This window comes from Erithacus rubecula (genome assembly GCF_903797595.1).
Source record: "Erithacus rubecula genome assembly, chromosome: 28".
Classification (NCBI taxonomy): Eukaryota; Metazoa; Chordata; class Aves; order Passeriformes; family Muscicapidae; genus Erithacus; species Erithacus rubecula.
This window is the reverse complement of record NC_136680.1, coordinates 1,192,376-1,209,853: the sequence shown is the minus strand read 5'-3', so window position 1 is coordinate 1,209,853 and position 17,478 is coordinate 1,192,376. Positions and strand designations below refer to the sequence as shown.

General features: G+C 57.8%; 3 protein-coding genes across 3 annotated transcripts; all 3 read left to right on the top strand.

Annotated features, from left to right (window-relative positions):
• Positions 1-78: 78 nt before the first annotated feature.
• On the top strand, positions 79-8,837 carry LSM4 (LSM4 homolog, U6 small nuclear RNA and mRNA degradation associated). The gene is made up of 5 exons (XM_079328516.1): positions 79-217; positions 453-494; positions 642-740; positions 5,206-5,389; positions 7,458-8,837. Exons 1-5 carry the CDS (start codon positions 215-217, stop codon positions 7,544-7,546), a joined length of 417 nt encoding a protein of 138 aa, XP_079184642.1. The 5' UTR covers positions 79-214; the 3' UTR covers positions 7,547-8,837.
• A 4,197-nt stretch (positions 8,838-13,034) lies between these two features.
• JUND (JunD proto-oncogene, AP-1 transcription factor subunit) lies at positions 13,035-14,614 on the top strand. Its single transcript, XM_079328512.1, has one exon. The coding sequence runs from the start codon at positions 13,186-13,188 to the stop codon at positions 14,128-14,130; it is 945 nt and encodes a 314-aa protein (XP_079184638.1). The 5' UTR covers positions 13,035-13,185; the 3' UTR covers positions 14,131-14,614.
• Positions 14,615-15,410: 796 nt separating this feature from the next.
• LOC306813193 (uncharacterized protein) lies at positions 15,411-17,260 on the top strand (the record flags this gene model as incomplete). The annotated part of the gene is made up of 2 exons (XM_079328397.1): positions 15,411-15,537; positions 15,618-17,260. The coding sequence occupies exon 2, from the start codon at positions 15,878-15,880 to the stop codon at positions 17,258-17,260; it is 1,383 nt and encodes a 460-aa protein (XP_079184523.1). The 5' UTR covers positions 15,411-15,537; positions 15,618-15,877.
• Positions 17,261-17,478: the final 218 nt, after the last annotated feature.

The following is a 17,478-nucleotide window of genomic DNA, read 5'->3' as shown; positions in this document are numbered from 1 at the left end:
GCGTCCCGTCCCGGGCGGTGCCGCCGCAAAGGCGCGGACCGAGCGGCGCGGCGCGGCCGGGCCGCGATCCGCGCTCTGATTGGTCGGTGCAGGACCGCGCCGCTCTCCGATTGGCTGCGGCGGGATCGCGCTGCGCTCTGATTGGCTCCGCGCGGAGCCGGGGGCGGTTTGAGCGGCAGCGCCCGGCGCGGCGGCGGCTCCCGGCTCCGGCACGATGGTGAGCGGCGGCAGCGGGGACGGGAACGGGAACAGGAACAGGAACGGGGACGGGGAGCGGGGAATGCACTCGGGAGGAGGCTGGGGCGGAGGGCCTGGCTCGTGCCTCCCCCCCCGCCAGGGATGGCGTGCCCGGTGCCCCGCTCGGTGCTCGGCCCGGTGCTCGGCCCGGTGCTCCGCCCGGTGTCCCGTTGTCGGTCGGTGCCTGAGGCCTTTCTCCTCTCTTCCCTTCGCAGCTGCCCCTGTCTTTGCTGAAGACGGCGCAGAACCATCCCATGGTGAGTACCGGCCGCGCGGCCCTGCCCGTTCTCCTCACCGGTACCGTGTGGGTGACACCGGGCACATCCCGGTACCGTGTGGGTGACACCGGGCACGTCCCGGTACCGGCGCTGGGCCGGCGCCCGGTGACTGCTGTTGTCTCGCAGCTGGTGGAGCTGAAGAACGGGGAAACGTATAACGGGCACCTGGTGAGCTGCGACAACTGGATGAACATCAACCTGCGGGAGGTGATCTGCACATCGCGGGTAAGACCGGGCACCGGGCAGGGGTCAGTCACGGGAGTGACCACGGGGAAACACCGGGCAGGGGTCAGTCATGGTAAAAACACCGGGCAGGGGTCAGTCACGGGAGTGACCATGGTAAAAACACCGGGCAGGGGTCAGTCACGGGAGTGACCACGGGGAAACACCGGGCAGGGGTCAGTCACGGCAGTGACCACGGGGAAACACCGAGCAGGGGTCAGTCATGGCAAAAACACCGGGCAGGGGTCAGTCACGGGAGTGACCATGGGAAAACACCGGGCAGGGGTCAGTCACGGGAGTGACCATGGTAAAAACACCGGGCAGGGGTCAGTCACAGGAGTGACCATGGTAAAAACACCGGGCAGGGGTCAGTCACGGGAGTGACCATGGGAAAACACCGGGCAGGGGTCAGTCATGGTAAAAACACCGGGCAGGGGTCAGTCACGGCAGTGACCATGGTAGAAACACCGGGCAGGGGTCAGTCACGGGAGTGACCACGGGGAAACACCGGGCAGGGGTCAGTCACGGGAGTGACCATGGGAAAACACCGGGCAGGGGTCAGTCACGGCAGTGACCCCGGGGAAACACCGGGCAGGGGTCAGTCACAGGAGTGACCATGGTAAAAACACCGGGCAGGGGTCAGTCACAGGAGTGACCATGGTAAAAACACCGGGCAGGGGTCAGTCATGGCAGTGGCCACGGGGAAACACCGGGCAGGGGTCAGTCATGGCAGTGACCCCGGGGAAACACCGGGCAGGGGTCACCCACCCTGGCGTGGGGCAGTGGTCACCACACATCGTGTCCACAGGGAACACCCAGGACCAGACAGGTCACTGTCACCCCAAAGTGTCCCCAAAGGTTCCCTCGTTCTGTCCCTGCTGTGGCTCACATCGCTCCTATGGAAGTGTGACCTCTGCCTGACATTGGATTTAATATTATTATTAGTGATGTTCATATAATTATTGATAGTGTTCATAATGGAGGAGCAGCATTGTGTATGTGTGCAGGTGAATTTCTGCACAGGATGAGGGGCTGGGGTCTCTCATTCCCCTGAGCCCTGTATGCTGAGATGCTGATTCAGGTTTCCCAAAAAAACCAGAGCCTTTACCTGTCCCAACCAAAATCTCTTTTATTCACTGTGTGTCTCTTCTCTTTCCACATCCACCTGAGTTCACCCACTGAGGTTGTCTGGGACCTTTGCCCTTGGCCAAAGTTGTTCCAGGAGATTGGGATCTGTGTTTTGGGCTTTGAGTTCCCTCAGAAATGTCTGGTCTCATCCCTGTGGGAAGCACAGATGGATGGAAATCCAGCTGTTGTTGTGCTTTCCCAGCCCTGGAATGTCAGAGCTCCATGGGAGAGGCTGGCAGGGATCCTTGTTCTTCCAAAAATCTCCCTGCAACCCCCCCCAGTTCCTGTTTTTTGGAGTGGAGTTGCTGGGGCACATCATTGTCACAGAGGAGACACCCTGAGTGAGGTTTGGGAGGGGATTTTGGAGTGGAATTTTGGAACTGCTGTTGAATTTAGTTTGATGGGGACTCAGAGGAGGTGACAACAAAGCTTTACCCGTGCCCAGGACACAGAGGATGATTCCCTTCTCCTTGGATTCACTTCCAAAGGCTCAGTGCTCTGCCTGGGAAGAGCAGCAACTCAGGTTTTATTCCCTCTGGGTGATCTGGAGACATTCCCCAGAAGGACATGGAATCTAAGGTGATCAGAGGGATGGAACAACTCTGCTGTGGGAAAAGGCTGGGAGGGTTGGGATTGTTCAGCCTGGAGAAGAGAAACTTTGGGGTCACCTAATTGTGTCCTTCCAGTGCCTGAAGGGGCTGACAAAAACATGGAGAGGAATTTTAGATGAGGGATGGAGTGACAGGACACAGGGAATGGCAGAGAGGGCAGGGTTAGGTGGGATTTTTGGGAAGGAATTCCTCCTGTGAAGGTGGTGAGGGTTTGGGATGATATTCCCAGAGAAGCTGTGGCTGCTCCATCCCTGTCGGTGTCCAAGGCCAGGTTGGAACAACCTGAGATAGCAGAAAATGTGAAATTAGCCAATCTCTTAATCCCTCCCAACCCAAACCATTCCACAATTCCACCAATCTATGACCTGTAGAGCAACCTCAGCTGCTTCCAACCAGCCCCAAAATCCCAGGAGAAGGTGGAATCTGCTGGGCTGGACTGGTGGCCACTAGATGGCACGGGACAACGAGCCTGGAGCTGCTTGTTTACTCAGGGGAGGAGGAAGGAGGAAGCAGCAGAGTCTGGAGCTCCATCCCTTCCTGCATCCCGAGCCAAGGAGAGCAGCCAGGCACATCCAAGGCAGGGTGGGGTTTGCTGGGTGTCTCTTGGAAGGGAATTGTTGCTCCTCTGCCTCCTCCTGGGCTTGCCCGTGCAGGCAGAGCTGCCCTAAATCACTCCCAGGAGAGAGGAAAGGGCTGTGCTGCTCTCAGCTCCTCTCCTGGGACACAGCTGGAATCTGCTCCACAGGAGGGTGGCTGGGCTGGAGCCATCCCAGCTGCAGCCAGGCAGATCCCAGTCCCTCCTCCCAGTTACATCATGGCCAGGGAGTTGTTCAGATCTGGGTTTTTATTCTTACAGCCACTCGTTGAAATCCTGCTGGGTTGAGGGCTGGGGAAGGACATGGTATCCCAGGAAAATCCCGAAATTGGGTCCTGGGGGAAATCCTGAAACTGGGTCATGGGGAAAACTCTGAAACTGAGTCCTAGGGAATCCCAGGAAAATTCTGAAACTGAGTCCTGGGGAAAATTCTGAAGTTGGGTCCTGGGGAAAATCCTGAAACTGGGCCCTAGGGAATCCCAGGAAAATTCTGAAACTGAGTCCTGGGGAAAATCCTGAAACTGGGCCCTAGGGAATCCCAGGAAAATTCTGAAACTGAGTCCTGGGGAAAATCCTGAAACTGGGCCCTAGGGAATTCCAGGAAAACCCTGAAATTGGGTCATGGGGAAATCTCAGGAAAATTCTGAAACTGGGTCATGGGAAGTCCATGGTTTCCCAGGAAAATCCTAAAACTGAGTCCTAGGGAAAACCCTGAAACTGGGTCCTAGGGAATCCCAGGAAAACCCTGAAATTGGGTCATGGGGAAGCCTGTGATATCCCAGAAAAACCCTGAAACTGGGTCCTAGGGAATCCCAGGAAAACCCTGAAACTAAATCCTGGGAAATCCCAGGAAAATCCTGAGACTGAGCCTAGGGAAGCCCATGATATCCCAGAAAAACCCTAAAACTGAACCTAGGGAAGCCCATGACATCCCAGAAAAACCCTAAAACTGCTGCTCTGAAACTGGACCACCTGAATAAATTTTTTTTTTAAATTTATTTTTAATAAACACATAATATATGAGCTCCTTATTTCCCAGAGCCAGCTGGCTGCAGAGCTGCCTCACTGCTCCCTCCACACCCCAGAGGAGTGAAGGACTGGGGTGACTCCCAGCTGCAGCAGAATCCTGCCCACAGCTGCATTTTTCTTACCAGAATTGGGTGTTCACCACCATTTTAACTCCTGTTTCTTGCCTCACTTTCAATTCCCTTCTCGTGCAAGAAGGGAAGAAGGGTTTTGTTTCCTCACCCTCTTCTTCTGACATTTTTTGTTTGAGGGAGCTGTGGAACAAATTGAAATTAGTTTTTTTTTTTATGTGGCTCTGTGTTTTGAGGAGTTAAACCCCCCTTTTCCACATCTGCTTACAGATAATTCTCCCAGCAAAGACTGCTAGAACTCCCTCCCTCTTTTCAAAAATCCCTAAAAGTGACCCCAAAAATTCCAAAGCTGGTTACTTATAATACTCCCAGCAAAGACTGCTAGAACTCCTTTCCTCTTTTCAAAAATCCCTAAAAATGACCCTAAAAATTCCAGATTTTGCTGGTGGATTCACATATTGCTCCCTAATAGGATGGGGACAAATTCTGGAGGATACCAGAGTGCTGCATCCATGGCACACTATCAAATACCTTCTTCTGACATTTTTTATTTGAGGGAGCTGTGAAACAAATTGAAATTAGTTTTTTTATGTGGCTCTGTGTTTTAAGGAGTTAAACCCCCCCCCCTTTTCCACAGCTGCTCACAGACAATACTCCCAGCAAAGACTGCTAGAACTCCTTTCCTCTTTTCAAAAATCCCTAAAAATGACCCTAAAAATTCCAGATTTTGCTGGTGGATTCACATATTGCTCCCTAATAGGATGGGGACAAATTCTGGAGGATGCCAGAGTGCTGCATCCATGGCACACCATCAAATACCTTCTTCTGACATTTTTTATTTGAAGGAGCTGTGGAACAAATTGAAATTACAGGTTTCTTTATGTTTTGAGGAGTTAATCCCCCCTTTTCCACAGCTGCTCACAGACAATACTCCCAGCAAAGACTGCTAGAGCTCCTTCCCTCTTTTCAAAAATCCCTAAAAATGACCCCAAAAATTCCAGATTTTGCTGGTGGATTCACATATTGCTCCCTAATAGGATGGGGACAAATTCTGGAGGATGCCAGAGTGCTACATCCGTGGCAGCACCATCAAATACCTGAGGATCCCTGATGAAATCATTGACATGGTGAAGGAGGAGGTGGTGTCCAAGGGCAGAGGCCGTGGTGGGATGCAGCAGCAGAAGCAACAGAAGGGCCGTGGGGTTGGAGGAGCTGGAAGAGGTAAAAAAATCCTATTTTTTTTTTTTTTTGCCTCAAATTGAAGAGGGGAGGAGTGCTTTTAAAATCTCCCTTTTTTTTGTGCAAGGATCAGCTGTGTTTTAAAAAGAAGCTGGGGGTGTTCCTGAGCAGGATCCAGTTGAGTGAGTGCATAAAGCAGCCCCTGCCAAGGAACAGGGAGGATTCATGCCAGGGATGGGCCTCCCTCCTTCCTGGGGTTGGGCAGCAGCTTAAGAGAGTCTGAACTTGATTGTTTCAGCTCCTCCTGGCTCACTGGGGAGCTGGAGTTTAGCAGGGCCAGGAAAAAATAAAAAAAAAAAAGGTAATTCTGGGTAAAAATTGTGAAAATTATGGAAATAAACCAAGCTCTGCCCATGGTAGTGAGAGAAAAAAATTATCTTCTCCCCCATTAAAATGGGCTTTGGATTTCCTGATTTGTTAATGTATTTATATTAAAAAAAAAAAAAAAAAAGACAAAACTATGTGAGGTTTTGAGTTCCTCCTGAAACATGAATAATTCATGGTCCTGATAAAGGGGAGGTTGCCACTTCAGAAGAAATAGGTCACCAAAACAGCCCTTCCCATTTCACAGGGCTGGGTGATCCCAGGGCACTTCAGCTGGGGGACATGCTGCTCCATTTCCCCCCCAAATTACCCTGCTGGAAGCCTGGGAGGTGTTTGCTCTGCTGCTCACCCCATTTTTTGGGATTTGTGGTCACCCCACAACCCCAGGGCTGCTCTCAGCCCAGGCTTTGCCTGCTGTAGGAGCTTCAAAATGCTGATTTAAATTTCAGAAGGAGCCCTGGGGATGGGGACAGGGATGTGTGAAGCCTCTCTGGAGAGCTGCCTTGAGGAGCTTTGTGCCAGGAATCCTGCTGGGATCATCAGGGTGATTCCAGCAGCTCCTTCTCCCCAAATCCCCTCCAGGGGGGCTCCTGCAAGCTCCCAGCAGGCAGAAGTGACCTTTCCAAATCTCAGGGCTCCCTTTATTTTTTGCCATTGCAGTGTTCAGAGCATTTGGCACTTTTTTTTTTTTTTTTTTTTTTTTTTTTTTTTTGGTGGGGGATAAACACCAAAACCACTTTTTTTTTTTTTTTTTTTCCCTGTGGCAATTCCCACCTTGTGGGGAGCAGGGCTGAGCTCTGAGGTGGAGCTGCTGCTGTTTCCATGTGCAGCCTCAATTTGCTGATGGAATATTTTCAAGGGAAGCTTCAGCATTTGCTAATTAGCTCAAAGGTTTGGCTCTCATTACTGAGACACGAAGGGAGGAGGGAAAGGGGGAAAAAAAATAAAAATAAAATAAAGGCAGGACAATTTTGTTGGGAGGCCAGCAGGCAGGAGGGAATCTGTAATTGTGCTCACAGTTGAAAGGATTATTGTTTCTGACACTGGTAATCCTCCTCCTTTGACTTCTTGCTTGCCAAACTCAGAAGTCCCCAGCCTTTGCTCCAGGAGGAGCATCCCAAGCACTGCAGGGTTGGGAATAATTTATGTTTTGCCTCTGGTTTGGGCATGTCTCCTCCTTTTAGAGAAGCTCTTGTGCCTGGTGCTTGGATTTGGGTCTCCTTTGGGTTCTGCTTTTTGTGCAGCAGGGTGGATCCACATCCCTTCATCCCTAGGGTGGGATTTTGGGGAGAAATCCCAGGGCTGGGCTCAGCAGCTCTTGTGGGTCTGAGGATGCTCATCTGGCTGTAGCACCCCAAATCCTGTGCCCAGTGCCCTCTCCAGAGCCAAGGATTGCTCTGACCAGTTTTTGGGGTGCCCTCACAGCTCTCAGGGGACACGTTACAACCTGGATTTTGAATTTGTTGCTTCCCTGGTCCTGTTTTTTTGGAAGAAACTTCAATTCACCACGAGATTAACACAAATTTACACACCAGGGAGATGCTGCTGAGGGAGGATAAATAAAGATATAAATAAATAAAGATCTGGGGACTAAAACAGGAGAAGTCAAAAACTCCCATTCCTAACACTCAAAAACAAGCCAATTTTTGGATAAAACACAAATAACAAGTTCTGAATCACTGCTGCCTTCCAGGGATGCTCTTACCTCTTCCTTTCTGCTCCACAGGTGTGTTTGGTGGCCGTGGCAGAGGAATTCCAGGCAGTGGAAGAGGCCAGCAGGAAAAAAAGCCAGGCAGGCAATCAGCCAAGCAGTGAGATGTCTGCACCCAGGCAGGGACACTTTGGGTTTTGTCACCTCAGGGTTGCCACATGTCCAAAAAAAGTTCCCATTCCCACAATTCCATCAGAATCAGAGCCCAAATCATGTTCCTTTGGAAGCCCCTCATGTTTTAATCTGGTGGAGTTTTCTCTCCTTGTAGTCAGTAAATCATTGGAAATTTTTTTTTTTTTTTTTTTTAATTCGTTCACGGTTAAGGACTGAGGTTCTGCCTTCTTCTGAGAGTGAATTTTTCAAGCTCACCAGGGTTAATTTAAAATATTTTCCTGTTCAGAAGTACCAGAATGAAGGCAAACACTTTCTGGATTGCTTGGATTTTTTTTTTTTTTTTTTTTATACTTGAAACTTGGGAAACTTGTTTTGTTTGTAACAGATGTGTTTTGGTTTAAAAACACTGAACTTGAGGATGTTGTGTCTGTATGTGAATAGACCTAAAGGTTTGGATTTTTTTAAAAACCAACAAACTTTTAAGCTATTGCTTTTCTCCTGGCCAGTGAGTTCTGATTCTCCAGTGGCTTAAAGGAGGGTTGAACACTGAATTTCAAGACTTGTTCCCAAGAGAGTTTTGTGACAAATGAGCATTTTCCAATTAGTTCATTGCTAATTTGACTTCAGATTAGAAGTTTCCTTCAAAGGAACAGGGTTTTTTTTCTGTGTTGTTTTTGTTTTTTGGTTGGTTTGGTTTTTTTTTTTTTTTTGCATGAGGCTGGTGCACCCCTTATTCCTCATGGGGGATTTCAAATTTATTTTTTTTAAAAGCAACTCGAGTTGATTCACATGGATTTATTCCCTCCCTTGCTTTGAATACTCTCTCCCTTCTACTGTGACACCAAATCCTGAACTCTGACAATATTTCTCAACCTAATTTCTCCCAGTACCTGGTGATTGACCTCACTGGCTGTACCTGTCACTTCCTTCCCCAGCCACCAATTATCTTCCCTTGGGGACAAAACTCCTGGGAATTCCCAGGTCAGGTTGCTGCAGTCTTCCATCCCAAAATCCACCCTCAGAATATCCTGGCTGATCCAAATTGAGGGCATGGGGGGATGAAACATGGGTGTGGATGGATGAAACAGCTGAATTTTGGGGGGGGAAAAGTGGTATTGTGATTTGTTTTGAGCAGGTTTTGGGGTCGGTTCTCATATTGGAGCTTCTGCCATCACCACTGTACTGAAAAGGAGTGAAGAACATGCTTTTATAGACTTATTTTTTTAATGTTTATAGCACTGGGCGCAGTGGTGATTGAGAATAAATCTCCAGCCTCTTCCAGCTGCCTCCCTCTGTGTGTCTGTGATGCTGCTGGGCCCTGCCCAGCCCAGAACCCTTCCCTGAGCCCTGGAATCAGGGATAAACCCCTGAATATTCCCTTTCCAACACCAGCCACGTGTTCTCCGTGGAGCTGCTCCTTGTGGAGGCCGTGACCAGCACTCCCTGCTCATCCCAGACTTCTCCCAGTTCCAGGGGATGGGGTGATGTGTCCTCCCTCCTGGAAAACTCGTGTGGCATTTTAACAAAGCCCAGGCTGTGTCAGACTTTCCCTTCCCAACCTGCTCCCTCCCTCTGGATCCCTCCAGCCACACAGACTCCCTGTGTGGAAAGGGAAACAGCTCCAGCCCTGCTGGGATGTCAGGTCTTTTTCTGGCAGGAAAAAATCCCGACTGCAACAATGGGACCTTTGGCTCCAGCTCAGGGTAGAGTCCTCTGAGTGCTCCTTATCTCCTGGCCAAGCTCTGGGATCAGGTGATGGAGCTCGTTAAGTTCTGCATTTGTTTAATTACACCATGTTTTAGCAGCATTCCCTGCCTGCTTCCCTCTTTTCTTTTTTCCACCTCTGCTGGGATATTTTTGTCTCTCTCCCCCCAAAGGGCAGCTGGGTGGCAGATGGCTCTGTGGAAGGCCACTCAGAGCTGTCACTTTGGGGCTTTTCTACCCCAAAAATGCGTGGCTGGGGCTGTCAGTGCCCCGTGGCAGTGACAGAAAAAAAAAAAAAAAAAAACCCGAAAAAAAAAAACAAAACAGGGAGGAGCAAGATTAAAGCAACAAGCAGAGAGGAGGAAAAAAAGGTCTGAGCCTGGCTGGCAGCGTGGGTGGGTGCAGAGCCTGGCAGGGCCAACATGTCCCACATGGAAAGAGCCAGCAAAGGCCACCCTGGAAACCCTTCCCGGGATATTTTGGTGGCGGTGGGGCTGGTGGCAGCCCCGGTTTGTGTCCCTCTGACCGCCCCACGGTGACTCAGAGCTTCTGAGCCTCGCCGGGGAGGCAGCACAGGAATAGTTACACACCAGCGACGCGGAGGGAGTGGCTGCCGAAATATTTCAGGGCTGTGCTAAGCAACTAAAAATACACGTCAAACCCTCCTCCTCCTCCTTTTTCCTTTTAAAATCTGTTTTCTTTCTCTCTGTTTTTTTTTTTTTTCTTTTCTTGTTTTTTTTTTTTTTTTTTTTAATTCTTGTTTTTGATTGTCGGAGGCCCCCTCAGCCCCTGGGGGTTTCTTGGGGACAGAGGCAGGTTTGGGGACAGGCACTGGCAGCTGTGACTTCTTGTTTTCCCGGCTCGGTTCCTCTCTCCCTGCCTGTGGCAATGAGTAAGAGGCAGCTTCCCCTGCGTGCCCAGTGCCTGCTGTGCAAATCCTGGGGTGCAAACCCTGCTTGTTCCCTTTTCCAGGGGGAGTTTGGCATGTGGATGCATCTCTGGTAGCCCTTGTGCCCAGCCCACATCCTCAGTGGGCAGCACTTTGTCTCAGCTCCTGGCCAGAGCAGGATCAGGTGTGGTGGAGCTGGTGGCACACAGGGAATGGTCCTGGGGACAGCAGGAGCCATGAGGATGCTCTGGTGGCCATGGCCTTGCTCGAGGCTCATCGTGTCCCACCAAGATGGGCAGTGGAAGGGGCTCATCCCAAATCCTCGCTGCCTGCTCTGGGGTAAACACAGCCCTGCTGGCAGGTGGCAGGACACTGGGACTCCGCGGGCTCCAACACCTCTGGGAGCAGCAGCTTCATCCACCCCGCCGTGGGGACAGTGGCAGTGCCACCAGCTCCCTGCACGGGGACATCCCCACGGGTCTGCCAGGCGGAAGGAGCCACTGATTCACGCCCCTCATTAAAGGCTCATTAAGAAAATGAAGCTGCTGGCTCGCTGCAGGCGTTGGGTTCTTGCTTTGGGGACGAGGGACATGCGGGATGGGGAGCAGTGGTGACAGGCTGGCAGCAGGTGGGGGGGACACGGCAGGATAAACCCCTTGCGGGGAGGGATGGCGGGGCCGTGCCGGTGGATCGTGGCTCATGGCTCGCATCCCTGGCCACCAGCCAGCCGCTCTTCCCGGGAGGCCCCAGGGCCGGCTGGTTCCTCCGTGGAACTGCTGGAAGCGCCGCCAGCCAAAGCCGGTTCTGCTCGCCCCGATTTCGGTGTGGCTGCCCCGCGGGGCGCAGGTGGCCGTGCCCAAGGTGTGTCCCCAGCCTGGGGTCCCCTGGGTTTGGGGCAGGGGGAAGGTTTTTTTTAACTCCCACCCTGCTCCCTGTCCCTCGGCGGCCGGGTTTGGTCAGGATGGAAAGTCTGAACCTGCCGGTCCGGCCGCGGCCGCGCCCGTGAAATGAGGGGTTTGGGGCGGAAAGGGGGACGGCGGCTTCACCTGACACCGGCACCAACACCGGCGACAGCAGGCGACACAGGGCTGGGGCCGCTCTGCTTTAGCTGAGAGTTAATAAACTGCGTTTATTTGGGATTTAATTGAGAGCAGCTGTTGGAGGGGGAGGGTAGATCCCAGTTGTTCCCTCGTGCCTCAGTTTCCCCCGCGCTGTCCTGGGTGTCACCCTTGTGCCCCGTGCCGTGCCCCACGTCGTGCGGCCAGCACAAAGAACGGACATACCGGGGCAGGAACTCCTGGCACCGGGAGAACCGGGGTCCCCCGAGTCCCCCCCAGCCCCCGGCGCTGACACCGCTGATTTATCGCTCTCGTTAGCGCAGGCCGGGAAGCATCTGGCCGCAATTAGGGCCGGCTCAGCGTCACCCGCCCCGGTGTCCCGGGGCCCCGCGAGTGCCGCGGCTCTGGGCGGCGCGGGGGCCGCATCCTGCCCGGTTTTGGGGGGGGGGGTTATCGGCGGCCACCGGTGCTGCTCCCCCCGCGCCGGTGACGTCAAGCGCTGACGCCGATCCGCCCCCTCAGCCGCCCGCGGGCTTGGCCGGCCGTGACGTCTGTCACCGCCACCGCCACCGCCGTTAACTCCTTCCCCGGTGCCGCCTGCACCGGGCTCACTCTGCCCCTGACTGACCCACGGAGTGACCGTCCGGTGCTGGTGTAACCCCGCCGCCCCCGGTGAACCGTGGGCTTACCCTGTTCTCTGGGTAATCCCCGGTGCCACCGGGACACTCCGGTGACAAACATCGGGGCGGTGACACGGGGCTGTGACAAGAGAGGTGTGGGAACATGCAGGGGTGGTGGCTCTTTCCCAGCAGGGCACAGGACACACAAACCCTGCTGTGCCCGGGCACTGTCCGGTCCCGGTCTGACCCACTCGGGTGGTGGCCTGGCTGTCCCCGGAGATGCCCGTGAGGCCCGGTGGCGGTACCGAGCCCGGTGTGTTTATTTACTTATTTGCCGTTCCTTTTTTACAGCCGGGGTCCGACTCGGTGTCAGTGGCCATGCCAGGGACAGTCCCAGTGCCCGTGCCCGGTGCCGGTACCCGGAGTCCAATGCCAGCTATGCCCGGACCCGGTTCGCAGTCCCGATTCTCAGTACCAAATTCCCATGCCTGGTTCCCATTCCCAGTGCCGTTCCCATGCCCGGTTCCCGATGTCCTGTGCCCGGTTCTCGGTGTCCCGTGCCAGATTCTCGGTGCCGTTACCATGCCCGGTTCCCCGTGCCCTGTGCCCAGTTCCCCATGCCCGGTTCCCGGTGCCCTGTGCCCTATTCCCGGTGCCGTTCCCATGCCCGGTTCCCGGTGCCCTGTGCCCTATTCCCGGTGCCGTTCCCATGCCCGGTTCCCGGTGCCCCGTGCCCGGTTCCCCATGCCCGGTTCCCGGTGCCCTGTGCCCTATTCCCGGTGCCGTTCCCATGCCCGGTTCCCGGTGCCCCGTGCCCGGTTCCCCATGCCCGGTTCCCGGTGCCCTGTGCCCTATTCCCGGTGCCGTTCCCATGCCCGGTTCCCGGTGCCTTCCCGTGCCCGGTTCCCGCCCCTCCCTTTGTGCCCATCAGCCCCGGCGGGGCGCGCGCCGCGGGGCCACGTGACCGCCCCTCCCCCGCGCTGACGTCATCCCAGGGCCCCGCGCGCTGTTGTCCCGTTTACCCGCCGGTCGCCGCGGCGACGGGGACGGGGCGTGAACGGGACGGGGCGGGGCACCGCCTCCGCGGGGCGAAAGCCGCGCCCCGTATGCAAAGAAGGGCGGGCGAGGACGTCATCTGCTGCCAATGAGAGCTCGACGCGGTGAGGTCACCGCGACGGCGCCGCCTATTTAACGCGGCGCGGGGCGCGCGGCGGCGGTAGACGTGTGTGCGCGCGCGCAGGAGCGGGGCCGCCGCTGGTGCGCACCGGGCGCCTCCCCCGCCCTCCCCGCCCCGCGCATCGCCCCGGTCCTCCCCCCGCCCCGGCGCCGTTTCCCCCGCAGCCGGGCGGGGGAGGAGGATGGAAACACCCTTCTACCATGATGATGTGTTGAGCGGCCTCGGCAGCGGCTTCGCCCCGTCCTCCGGCAGCAGCGGGCTCCTCCTGCCTTTCCCCGGCGGCAGCATGATGAAGAAGGACGCGCTCGGGATGGCCTTACCGGAACAGGTGGCGGCGGCGCTGAAAGCCCCCGGCGCGGCCAGCGGCGAGGCGGCGGGGCTGCTGGGCTCCCCCGATCTGGGGCTGCTCAAGCTGGCGTCCCCGGAGCTGGAGCGGCTCATCATCCAGTCCAACGGGCTGGTCACCACCACCCCGACCAGCGGCCAGTTCCTCTACCCTAAAGCGGCCGCCTCCGAGGAGCAGGAGTTCGCCGAGGGTTTCGTCAAGGCGCTGGAGGACTTGCACAAGCAGAACCAGTTGGGCGGCGGCGCGGCGGGGAGCGGCGGCGGCGCGGGCGGCGGCGGCGGGGGAGGAAGCGGCGGCGCGGGCGATCTGCCCGCCGCCGGGATGGCCCCGGAGCCGCCGGTCTACGCCAACCTCAGCACCTACCCGGCCGTCAGCTACGCCGCCGATCCCGGCCCGTTCGCGGCGCCGCCGCCGCGGCTGCCGCCGCCGCCGCCCCCGCCGCCGCTAAAGGACGAGCCGCAGATCGTGCCGGAGGTGCCGAGCTTCGGGGAGAGCCCGCCGCTGTCCCCCATCGACATGGACACGCAGGAGCGCATCAAGGCGGAACGGAAGCGGCTGAGGAACCGCATCGCCGCCTCCAAGTGCCGCAAGAGGAAGCTGGAGCGAATCTCCCGGCTGGAGGAGAAGGTGAAGAGCCTCAAGAGCCAGAACACGGAGCTCGCCTCCACCGCCAGCCTGCTCCGCGAGCAGGTCGCCCAGCTCAAGCAGAAGGTGCTCAGCCACGTCAACAGCGGCTGCCAGCTCCTTCCCCAGCACCAGCACCAGGTGCCGGCGTACTGACCCCGGGGGAGCCCGAGCCCGGGCACGGACCGAGGGGTCCCGGGGAAGCGCGGGGGGAGCGCCCGCTGTGCCCCGGGTATGGACCGAGGGGAACGGGGGGAACCCCCGCCCCGGGAACGGACTGAACGGTCCGGGCACGGACTGAGGAGAGCGGGGAAAGCGCCCCCTCTGCCCCGGGAACGGACCGAGGTGTCCCGGGCAGGAACTGAGTCGGACTGCTCCGACTGAGGGGTCGCGAGGGGAGGAAGAAGAGCGATGATCGTCCCCTACTTCATCTCCCCGGACACGGACTGAGGGGTCTGAGGGGAGAACCGGGACCGGCTCCGGACGGTGCGCACCGAGCGCACGGACTGCGGGGAGGGAGAAGCTGGGGCTTCCCCGCCGCGCACGGACTGAGAGAGAGGGACCCGGGCCGCCCCCCCCGGGCCCCTCCGCGCCCCACACATTCCAGTCAGGTCCCAGTAAAACCCCGCGACACGGAGAATTTGGCCTCTCGCTGTTTGCTGCGCCGGGGATCGGACGGGATGGGCCGGGAAGGGGCGGCGCGGGCAGGAAGTGGCGCGGCCGGGTGCCATTTTGGGGTGGGGGGGGGCAGCGGGGACCGGGCGGGTTTGGGGAGTTTTGGGGGGGCGATGGAGATCGGGGAGTGGAGTGAGGACCCTGGAGGGTTGGCAGAGAGGTTCTGGGAGTCCCTGGAGAGGGTGGAGTGAGGGGGACCGTGGGGTTGTTGTTATGGGGGGGGAGTTTGGGGTAGGTGGGAAGAGGGTGGAGGATGTTGCGGAGAAGGGGTAGTTAAAAGTTTTGGGGGGCTTTGGGGTTTCTTGGGATCTCCTGGGGGGAATATTTGGGCTCCCCTGGGGCTGAGGAGTCCCTATGTGTAGGAGGCGGGCGAGGAGACCCCACTGTTGATCCTGGCTGTGGCTCTGCCCCTGCCAGACCCTCTCCGTGTTGGGGGGTTCAGCAACACCCCCCTGTCCCGGCCCCCAGGGGGTCACCCCGAGGCACCCAGCGAGGCCGGGCCTCCACTGCTCCTCCCAGACTTCACCAACAGCCTTGGGCTTCCCGGCATCGCAGTGGCTCCTCCTTCGTGTCCCCCATCCCGGGGAGCAGCACCCGAGGGACCGACCCTGTGTCGTTTGGGGACACTGCCAGCGGCAGTGGGATCACCCCGCTCCCGGGGGCTGGCGGGGAGCCGGGTGCGAGACAGCGTGGGGTCCCTGGGCTCCGTGCCCTGGGGGCTCCCCGGGGATCCCACACCCTGCAGCGTGCAGTGGGTGGCTCACCGGGGACCCCACGCTCTGCACCGGGATATATCGTGGGTGGATCCCTGGGGACCCCACGCTCCGGTCTCTGCAGTGGGTGGCTCCCCGGGGTCCCCACGCTCTGTACCGGGCTGTACCGTGGGTGGCTCCCCGTGGACCCCACGCTCTGTATCGGGCTGTACCGTGGGTGGCTCCCCGTGGACCCCACGCTCTGTACCGTGGGAGGATCCCCGGGGCCGCGGTGCCAGCCGGCTGCGGTTTCCCGGAGGAAGCTCCGTCCCCGCCGTGCCGGCGCGGTTGTGCTGCGCCCCGGATGTGCCGCTCCGGCACAAAGATGGACGGGGCAGCCACCTGTCCGGCCCCCTGGCCTCAGTATCCCTGTGTCACCAGATCCCCCGTGTCCCCAAGTCCCCGCATCCTCATGTCGACAAACCCCATTGTCCCTGCAGCTTGATGGCCCCGTGTCCCTTTGTCCCCAAATTCTCATGATCCAATGTCCCTATAACCTGACGTCTCCACTTTCCTCAGATTCTTTTGTCCCCAAATCCACACACTCCGATGTCCCAACATTCCCTGATCCCTTTGTGCTGTCCCCACGTGCCCCCGGAGATCCCGGGATGCTGCCGGCAGGGCTGGCCCCCGGTACCGGGGGGGTCTCACGGCCCCGGGGTGGGAGGCGAGTGGGGAAAACACCGGCGGGGCTGGGGGAGTTTTTGGGGTGCCTCAGGGTCCCGGCGCTGCGGTGCCGCCCGTTACCGACAGGAGGCGCTGCGGGCGGGGGCGCCCCCGCCTCCCCCGTGGCGGATAAAGGCGGCGGCACCGGCAGCGGCACCGGGCGGGATGGCCCGGGGCGCGCTCCGCCTGCTCTGCTGCGCCGCTGCCCTGCTCGCTGCCACAGGTACCGGGCACCGGGGGGGATCCGCGGGGTCCCGGGGACACCGGGATCTGCAGCACCGGGGGGCTGCGTGTTTCCCGGTGCCACCGGCGGGTGGGTCTGTGGTCTCCCCCCGCCCAGTTCCGGGTATCGGGAGGGGCGTCCAGGTGCTCCGGGGCACCGGGGAAGTTTGGGAGGTCACCACGTGTTGTTGGGCACTCGGTACTGGCGGCCCAGTGGGGCACAGGGGGGGTCCCGTGTCTCTCCCGGGGTCACCGGGGGGATACACCAGCTCCCCGGTAGTGCCAGGCTGGTCCGGAGCACCCTGCCCCTCCCAGGCGGTGGCACCGGTGTTGCCAAACCGGCTGGTCCTGGCACAGTTACTTTGGCACCGCCTTGGCACTCCCGGGGCAAAGGGCTCCCCGGTATTCCGTGGGCCCCCCGTTTCCAGCCTGGGCTCCCCACACCCCCGCTGCACCCCGAGGAGTCTCGGCTCACCCATCCTGGCACACGGGGTGCTTGGCCCTGGGTTCAGCACCATCCTGGCAAAGCTGTGTGGGCACAGCCCATCCCGGTGAGCCTGGCAGCTGTGGGGACCCCCAGCCACGCTGTGCCCCCGGGTGCTGGCTCTGCCACGGGGCATTTCTGTCCTGTGTCTTCCTGGGACCAGCCTGGGCTTGCTCCTCCTCTTGTGCAAACAGGATTTGTGCAGATAAGGGGCACTGCCAGGGCTGCCCGGCAAACCTGCTCTATTCCACGTGGCCGCGGGACAGTCCCCACCACTCCTGGCCCTGAGGGTGCCCGGTGGGTGCCACAAGGGCTGGGTTGGCATGTGTCCTTTGTGCCCACTGCTGCCACACTGCTCTGCTTGTCCCCAGTAGTGCTGTGCCCGTGCCATGACAGTTGGGAAGCTCTTCTGATTCTGGATTTCTGGGATTTTTTTTTTTTTTTTTTTTTTTTTTTTTTTTTTTTTTTTTTTTTTTGTACTGGCTAAATCCCAGTTTTCTGTGTGATAAAACCACCTGGGAAATGATCCCTGTGAGGCCGGGAGGTGGGGCAGGTGCTGCTGCCCTGCCAGGACCTTGCCAGGGTCCTGCCATATCCTTTCTGACCAGCTCTCTCCTCCAAGGTGAGGATCCCGGATATGGTGTTAATTCCACCACGACAGTGTCTCTGAGCACCTCAGGGGCAGCCTCATCTCCATCCCCTCAT

Bases quoted from the DNA above. Each gene is read 5' to 3' on its own strand.
- JUND (XM_079328512.1), top strand. From the start codon at position 13,186: ATGGAAACACCCTTCTACCATGATGATGTGTTGAGCGGCCTCGGCAGC.
- LSM4 (XM_079328516.1), top strand. The intron at 495-641 runs GTGAGTACCGGC...GTTGTCTCGCAG, and splicing joins CGGCGCAGAACCATCCCATG to CTGGTGGAGCTGAAGAACGG. The intron at 741-5,205 runs GTAAGACCGGGC...GCTCCCTAATAG, and splicing joins AGGTGATCTGCACATCGCGG to GATGGGGACAAATTCTGGAG.